The sequence below is a fragment of the Carcharhinus amblyrhynchos genome, chromosome 20 (assembly GCF_965287045.1).
Source record: "Carcharhinus amblyrhynchos chromosome 20, sCarAmb.v2.hapA, whole genome shotgun sequence".
NCBI lineage: Eukaryota > Metazoa > Chordata > Chondrichthyes > Carcharhiniformes > Carcharhinidae > Carcharhinus > Carcharhinus amblyrhynchos.
Genome location: NC_137343.1, coordinates 46,703,473 through 46,711,823, shown reverse-complemented (window position 1 = coordinate 46,711,823; position 8,351 = coordinate 46,703,473). Strand labels below are relative to the sequence as shown.

At 45.2% G+C, this 8,351-nt stretch overlaps 1 protein-coding gene across 1 annotated transcript in view; it reads left to right on the top strand.

Annotated features, from left to right (window-relative positions):
• Window positions 1-1,869: 1,869 nt before the first annotated feature.
• Window positions 1,870-8,351, top strand: part of gcn1 (GCN1 activator of EIF2AK4) — a 144,502-nt gene continuing 138,020 nt past the window's right edge. Inside the window, exon 1 of the mRNA XM_080208522.1 lies at window positions 1,870-1,907. Within this exon, the coding sequence (XP_080064648.1) occupies window positions 1,890-1,907 (18 nt within the window). The 5' untranslated portion in view covers window positions 1,870-1,889. The remainder of the gene's footprint in view (window positions 1,908-8,351) is intronic.

The window sequence follows — 8,351 nt, the reverse complement described above, 5'->3', positions numbered from 1 at the left end:
TACAGGTGACAATATGGGCGACAATATGACCTCTATGGGCAACATGGGTTTGATTCCTGGCTTGGGTCACTGTCTTGTGTGGAGTTTGCACATTCTTTCCTTGTCTGCGTGGGTTTCCTCCGGGTGCTCCAGTTTCCTCCCACATTCCAAAGATGTGTGGGTTAGGTGGATTGGCCATGCTAAATTGCCCCTAGTGTCAGGGGGACTAGCTCGGGTAAATGCATGAGGTTATGGGGATTGCACCTGGGTGTGATTGTGGTCAGTGCAGACTCGATGAGGTGAATGCCTCCTTCTGCACATAAGCACATAAGAACTAGAAGCAGGAATAGGCCATCTGGCCCTTTGAGCCTGCTCTGCCATTCAATAAGCTGTTCTTTTTGTGGACTCAGTTGCACTTACCCACCTGCTCACCATAACCCTTAATTCCTTTACTGTTCAAAAATTTACCCATCCTTATCTTAAAAACATTCAATGAGGTAGCCTCAACTGCTTCATTGGGGAGGGAATTCCATATTCACAACCTTTTGTGTGAAGAAGTTTCTCCTTAACTCTAAATCTGCTTCCCCTTATTTTGAGGCTATGCCCCCTAGTTCTAGTTTCACCGCCAGTGGAAACAACTTTCCTGCTCTATCTTATCTACTCCCTTCATAATCTCATGTATTTCTCTAAGACCTCCCCTCATTCTTCTGAATTCCAATGAGTTTTGCCTCAGTTTACCCAGTATCTCCACATAAGCCAACCTTCTCAACTCCAGAATCAACCGAGTGCACCCCTTCCAGTGCCAGTATATCCTTTCTCAAGTAAGGAGACCAAAACTGTACACAGTACTCCAGGTGTGGCCTCACCAGCACCTTATACAGCTGCAACATAACCTTGCTTTTTTTTTTCTCTTTATTTTGGACAGCTGACAGGAAGGCGGGTAGGCAGGCCGGACGGCTGACAGGCATCGCTGTTTTTAAACTCCATCCCTCTAGCAATGAAGGGTAAAATTCCATTTGCCTTCTTAATTACTTGCTGCACCTGCAAACCAACTCCTTGTGATTCCTGCACAAGGACACCCAGATCCCTCTGCACGGCAGAATGGTGCAATTTTTTACCATTTAAATAGTAGTCCATTTTGCTGTTATTCCTATCAAAGTGGATGACCTCATGTTTACCAACATTGTACTCCATCTGACCGACTCTCGCCTCCTCACCTTGATTATCTATATCCCTTTACAGACTTTCAGCATCCCCTGCACACTTTGCTCCTCCACCCATCTTAGTGTCATCTGCGAACTTTGACACACTGCACTTGTTCCCCAAATCCGAATCATCGATGTAAATCTTAAACAATTGTGCTCCCAACACTGATCCCTGAGGCACACCACTAGTCACTGATCACCAACCAGAACAACACCCACTTACCCCCTAACTCTCTGTTATTTAACCAATCCTCTATCCATGCTAACACATTACCCCTAACACCGTGCACCCTTATCTTGTACACTGTCGGGATTCTATGAACAATAAATCAAATCAAATCCCAACCCTCAGAGAGAAAAACATCCTCCTCATCGCTGTCTTAAACGAGCGACCCCTTATTTTTAAACAGTGACAAGGGGGTGGAGAAGGGTGAGGCCCCACAGGGGGTTTAAAAAGCAGTTTGAGATTGAAGTTTCTGGCTGTTCAATCCCATCTCCATCCACAGTATTGTGCACTCTGGCTCAATGTGCTGAGACAGGGCCCTCCTCCTCCTCCTCCTCCTGCTGCTGCTGCTGCTGGGGCTCTCAGCCGTTGCCTAGTGACCAGGTTCCCGGGCAGCCGGCCCCGCCCCTCCCCTCCCCCCCAGGGGGCTGAGAAAGCGACCCGGAAGCAGTAACCCTTCCTCTTCCGGCGTGTCGTGGAAAATGGCGACGGACACGCAGGTCTGTGCTGGCGCTGGCGGAGCCGGGCTGCGGGGAATGTGGGGCTGGGGCCGCGGGACGGAGCTCAGAAAGCGGCCGGGGAGGAGGGAGTGGGGAGGCGGGGAGACAGACAGTGCGGCCCGGAGTGGTAGGGGAGGGGTCGACGTTGTTGGGGGGGGTGGGGGGGAGAGGGTGATCCGATGGGGGAGGGGAGTTAAATATTAACTATCCTCCCTCCCCCCCCTCCCCCTCCTCACCCACTCACTCCTTCACTCACCAAGGTGGGGCGGGGGAGTGATGGCAGATCAGAGACACACTTGCATTTCCTTTCAGGCTATCATGGGGGGGTACAGTGGTTAACATTGCTGCTTCCCAACGCCAGGGACCTGGGTTCGGTTCCTGACTTGAGTCAGTGTCAGTGTGGAGTCTACACGTTCTCCCCGTGTCTGCGTGGGTTTTCTTCAGGTTCACTATTCACCTCCCACAGTCTGAAAGACATGCTGGTTCAGTGCATTGGCCGTGCTAAATTCTCCCTCAGTGCACCCGAACAGAAGCCAGAGTGTGGCAACTAGGGGATTTTCACAGTAACTTCATTGCGGTGTTAATGCAAGCTTACTTGTGACACTGATAAATAAACTTTAATGTTAAAATCATCTGGGGTATTTGGTCGCAGAGGTACATAGGCTATCCTGTGCCCGGAAGGTTGTGCTGTAAATAAGACCGCATATTGCAAATGATTGCTTATGAGATGATTTGCTAGCTTGAGATTTTTTCTCCTTTTGCTGATGTATGTTTGCTTTTGAAGTAGGCTGCAGCCTTATCGTTTGGTTGGGCAGTAGTCTTGGGCATGCTTGTCTCAGGCCTCAAAAGTCAATTTCAAAACTTCTAAGTGAATCCTTTGGTGTGTCCTTGTAATGCATCCTTTGACTACCAGGAGAGAACATCCTAGACTCAAGCTCTGCATAAGAGATTTGCTTTGGTCATCAAACGTCAGGCATTCTGGCTTTACTTCACGACCAACCCAACTCAAGTTGTGAGGATGATAGATGATGAGTATGGCTTGTGCATAAATTGGATTATGGTGAGAATGGGTTGAGAGCACTGAATCCTAACCACCAGACCACCATGGAATATTCATCAGCCTCTCTCTCTGTCTCATACTGACCTACCTTAGTTCAGTGGCAAGATGAGTCAAGATAGATCTGCACGCAGTAGATGAGGATGACTTCTACGTGTTGTCAAGCTCTAGATATTCCTTTCACACATGTCTCGAAGCCTGGTCAGAAACTATTGAACCTTAGGTTGACTCAACTGCTCAGTCCACCAGAATCTTTCCATGCCAGAGTAGATAAATCCCTAAGTCGCTGACGGTCGGAGACCTGATGGTTACACACACCTAGTCTGACCCAGGTTGTGGCCCCTGTTTCATGTTAACACTGCTTGGCACCACAAGTGAGAGTTGGGTGGAGGTGAAGACTTCTCCAAAGAATGCAGTGAACCTGCCTGTGAGAGTTGCTGCCCCTCCCTTGTACCTTTCACCAATATAAAGTAAGTCTTGAAGGTGGTCTGCACTTTGTTGTGGAACGTGAGTTAAACAAGACACGGATGTCCTGGTTACCAACTGCATCCAGATCTATCTTCAGTCATCTTGCCACTGGACCAACATTGGAGTGAGGAGGCTGACAAAGTGCAACTTTCTCTCTCTTTAAATTTAGTCATGCTCATTATTTTTCTATCAGAGGCACTCACAACCTGAGGAAGGGAGCAGGATAGAGAGTGAGTAATGGGAAAGAGGGGAGCAGTGATAGAAAATGGGAGCAGAAGTCAATCATTCAGCCCATCAAGCCTGCTCTGTCACTCTTTATGGTCATAGCTGATTATTCAACTCAGTAACCTTTTCCTGCTTTCCCCCCATATCCTTTGATCCCTTCAGCTCCAAAAGCTACATCTAACTCCTTGAAACATGCAATGTTTTGGTGTTAGCTGTTTCAGTGGTAGGGAATTCCACAGTCTTACCACTCTGAGTGAAGAAATTTCTCGTCATCTCAGTCCTAAATGGACTAATATTTAACTAACCTGTCAAAAGCGAGGATGGGCTAAACAAAATCCCATATCCTCAGGCCTCAAGTCCTGGAACCTTGGAGATGTGAGAGATTGTCAAATGGAGTGCGGGATGATCGACCCTGAGCCAAAAAGCGAATCATGGTAAACCCATGCCATGGGAGAGAGATGGCAGTCCCTGCTGAAGGAAGAGAGACACTCTGGGCATTAAGACCGTGCATTGGGATATGCAGAAGAGATTTTTCAGATTTTTGGGGCATTGGGTTCAGTTCTAGAGAAAGCGCCACCAACTTGAAAGGGACGTTTTGCACTTCATCCATTATTTTAGTGAGGCAGTTCACAAGTGTGGTTGGGAAGAATTTAAATTGAAATAGGCAGGAAGTTGGGTATCATCTGGAAGTAGAAAAGAGCAGTCAGGTGCATAAAGGAGCGAGTCTGTCAGATAGTATGAGAGAAGGAATTGGTACCATTTTATGTAGGAACAGATTATGAGAAATACAAGGACAGGTTTAGGTTGCATGTGTGTAAACACAGAATGGTAAATTAGGTTGGTGAGCAGCAAGCACAAATAGCCACGTTGGAATGTGATATTGCAATAATGGCAGTGTGGTTTAAACTGAGGAGAAGTGCGTACTTAATATTCAAGATAAAAAATGTTTGGAGTAGATAAAGAAGGCGGCACAGTGATTAGCACCGCTGCCTCACAGCTCCTGTGACCTGGGTCCGATTCCCTGCCTGGGTAACTGTTTTGGAAGTTTGCAATTTCCCCATGTCTGCATGGATTTCCTCCGGATGCGCCAATATCCTCTTACGGTTCAAAGATGTGCAAGTGTCAGGGGATTAGCAGGGTAAATATGTGGAGTTATGGGAATAGGGCCTCGATGGGATTGTTGTTGGTGTAGACTCGACAGGCTGAGTAGCCTCCTTCTGCACTAGGGGTGCAATATTGATTAGGGTAAGATATATTGCTGGGAAGAGAGGATGTTTTGAGCAGGAAAAGACAGAATCCATTTGGTTTGAGGTGAGAAGCAAAAAGGGGGGTGATAACGCTACTGGGATATTCTATAAGCCAAATTGTAAGAGAGATAGAGGAGTAAGTTGCAGAGATGTGCAAGAACAAGAGAGTGATAATGGGGACTTCAACTACCCAAATATCAATTAGGATAATTTTGGAGTGTAAAGTGGAGGAGGAATTTCTGAAATGTGTTGAGCAAAACTTCATTGATCAGTGTGTCCTTGATCCAGTTGGGAAGGAGGTATTGCTGAATCTGGCACTGGGGACTGCAGTGGGTCAAGTGTCTGTGGGTGAACACCTGAGACCAGCATATCAGAAGCTTCAGATTAATAAAGGAGAAGAGCAAGGAACAATGTAAAGCACAATTCTGAAAGTGAAAACAGATGAGAGAGGATCTAGTTAGGGTAGAGTGGGTGATAAGGGAAAGATGTCAGAGGATTGGAATGTGTATATATTGACCGCCTTGTTCAAGAAAGAGTGTAAGGACATTTCTAGTAATCACAGGTCGGTCAGATTAATATCAGTGGATAAGCTTTTGGAAACAAAAAACTAACAGGCATTTAGAGATGTTTGATTTTATTAAAGAGAATCAGCATGGATTTGTAAAAGGCAGATTGCATTCAACTAATCTAATGCAATGGCTGTTGTCTATATGGATTTTAAGAAAGGTCTTGACAAATTACCACACAATAGCATGGTTAATATAAGTGAGACTTGTGGGACAGAAAGGTCAGTGTCAGCCATGGATATAAATTGGCTTAAGGAAAGAAAACTGACTTATGAGAAATGGTTGTTTATTTGCCTGGAAGATAATGATATGATCCAAGAATTGGTGTCTTGTGCAAATGTTTTGAATAGGGGAATACAGAAAAATATCAATTTGCTAGATGCCAAACTTGGATTTGTCAAAAGCGAGAATGATAACAATTGACTGTAACAGGACAAAAACAAGCTAGCAAAATGGGCAGACAAGTGGCAAATAGAATTTAATATGGAGAAAGTGGGACGTGATGCATTTTTAGCAGAAGGGATAGGGAGAGGCAATATAATCTAAATGACACCGTTCTAAACTGTGTGTTGGGGCAGAGGGACATGGAATGCAATCACAGATTTTTGGAGGATTAGAGAAAGTAGATTTTTTTATAAAAAGCTGCATGCTACAGCTAATGGTGCAGTGACTGGGTCTCGGATTTAAGGTTTTAGGAAGTGATACGGGGGAATGTGAGGATGAGCTATTTTTATGCAGTGGGTGGTAATGATCTGGAACTTGCTGCCCATGAGAGCACTGGAAGTGGAGGAAGAATCATAGAATCCTACAGTGCAGAAAGAGGCCCATTGAGCTTGCACTGACAACAATCCCACCCAGGCTTTTACCCTGTGACCCCACACATTTACCTTGACACTAAGGGCAATTTACCTTGGCCAATCAACCTAATCCACACATTTTGGAGTGTGAGAGGAAACCCATGCAGGTGCAGAGAATGTGCAGACTCCACACAGTCTCCCAAGGCTGAAATCAAACCCGAGTCCCTGATGCTGAGGCGGCAGTGCTAACCACTGCTTAATGATTTGAAAAGGAAATTGGATGCTCACTTGAAAGAAGTAAACTTGCAGGGCTACAGAGGTAGAGCAGAGGAATAGGACTGACTGGATTGTTCTACTGTGAGTGGGCATGGATGTGGTGGGCTGAATGCTCCTTCTGCACCATAACGACACTATAGGAGCCTGGGGTTATGCATGTACCCATTCTTTCTGTTCATAAGTTGACTCCAAGTTCATATTCAAATGTAGGTTGACAGATCCTGTGCTGGTCATTAGGCACTCTGGTCTTTGTGTGTTTGCTTAGGATTTTCTCTGTGAGGGTGAAGAATTGTCTTCATTCGAGACTAAAATAGAACATGTTGTCGGGCTGAGTCACAGAGCTTGATAAGGTCAACTTGGCTCAATTATGTATGACTAAGAAAATTTGTCTCAAGGCTGCATTGAAAATTGCCAAATGTTTACTGCTGGAGATGGTTATCCCATTTGTGATGTTTTTCTGCTCTTGCTGGAGTGCAATTTCACAGCTTCCAATTGGTACCTTGCTCAGCTGTTTGCAATGGGTGAACCCAGTCTGTTTATAACAGCAAATTATTTATGTCATGGGGTATTGCATGACCTGACGTGTCTATGTCCATTTCCAGCAGGGGTCTCTGGATAATGATTAGGAGTGAGATCCCTGGCCTTTTCTATTTGCTTCAGTCCCTTCCCTCCCTCCCTCCCAACCATTCCCACCAAGAGCACCAAGATGAGCAATAATAAGAACTTAAGAGCATCAGAAATAGGAGGTGGAGTAGGCCTTCGAGCCTGCCCCGCCATTCAGTAAGATCATGGCTGATCTGAAGTGGATCAGTTCCACTTTCCCGCTTTCTCCCCATAACCCTTAATTCCCTTGTCTATCAAAAACCTATCTACCCGTGACTTAAATATATTTAGCGAGGTAGCCTTCACCACTCAGATTTCCAGCATCCACAATTTTTTGCATTTGTTTCCTTCCTGAATACATGTAGTGATGGTACTGTACTGTTAGGAAGGGAGTTGCGGGATTTTGAACTAGTGACAATGAAGGAACGGTAATAGATTTCTAGTTCAGGATGGTGTTTGACTTGGAGGTGATTGTGGTCCCATTTACCCGCTGTCCTTGCCCTTCCAAGGGTAGAGATCGCAGGTTTGGAAGGTGCTGAAGAATTAGCCCTAGCGGCTTGCTGCAATGCATTTTGTATATGATGCACAGCACAGCCACAGTTGCTGGAGGTGGAAGGTGTGATAAATTAAGATTGAAATTATGTATAGCTCTTTTCAATAGTCATATTGAATATTCATATTGTGTCCTGCTTCTGTGCCTTTTCAGCAAAGATGGGTTGTTGTATTCAATTCTTTGTCCTCATTTGGAATATTTTGAGACTATAGTTTCACCATCCTGTGGGGGCGGGAGAGAGGCATGCCTTATTGAAGGGTATTCCCGCATTCCCACAGTTAGAATTGTCCTGCTTTTATAAATTACAGCATTGCATTTGGACTATTTGACCCATAATCAGCTTGTCAAATCTGATGGTAGAAGCAGCTTTTGTTTAGTTCTTACTACAATATGAAGGAATGTACCAATAATGTAAAAGCAAAACCCCGTGGCTCCTTTGAATACATGGGCCATAACTTCCCTGGTCCCTAATGATGCACTGGAAAATCCCACTTGGAAGTTTCCATGCAAGTATATACCCGGGAATTGTCCAAAAGGGCTAACTTTCCCTGGCGACAAGGCAACTTAAATCACTAACTTTGGATGGCTCTGCTAGTTTTACCCTCAGTTACTCTGTAAGAGTTAGATAAAATGCACTTCTAACTCCAGAGTA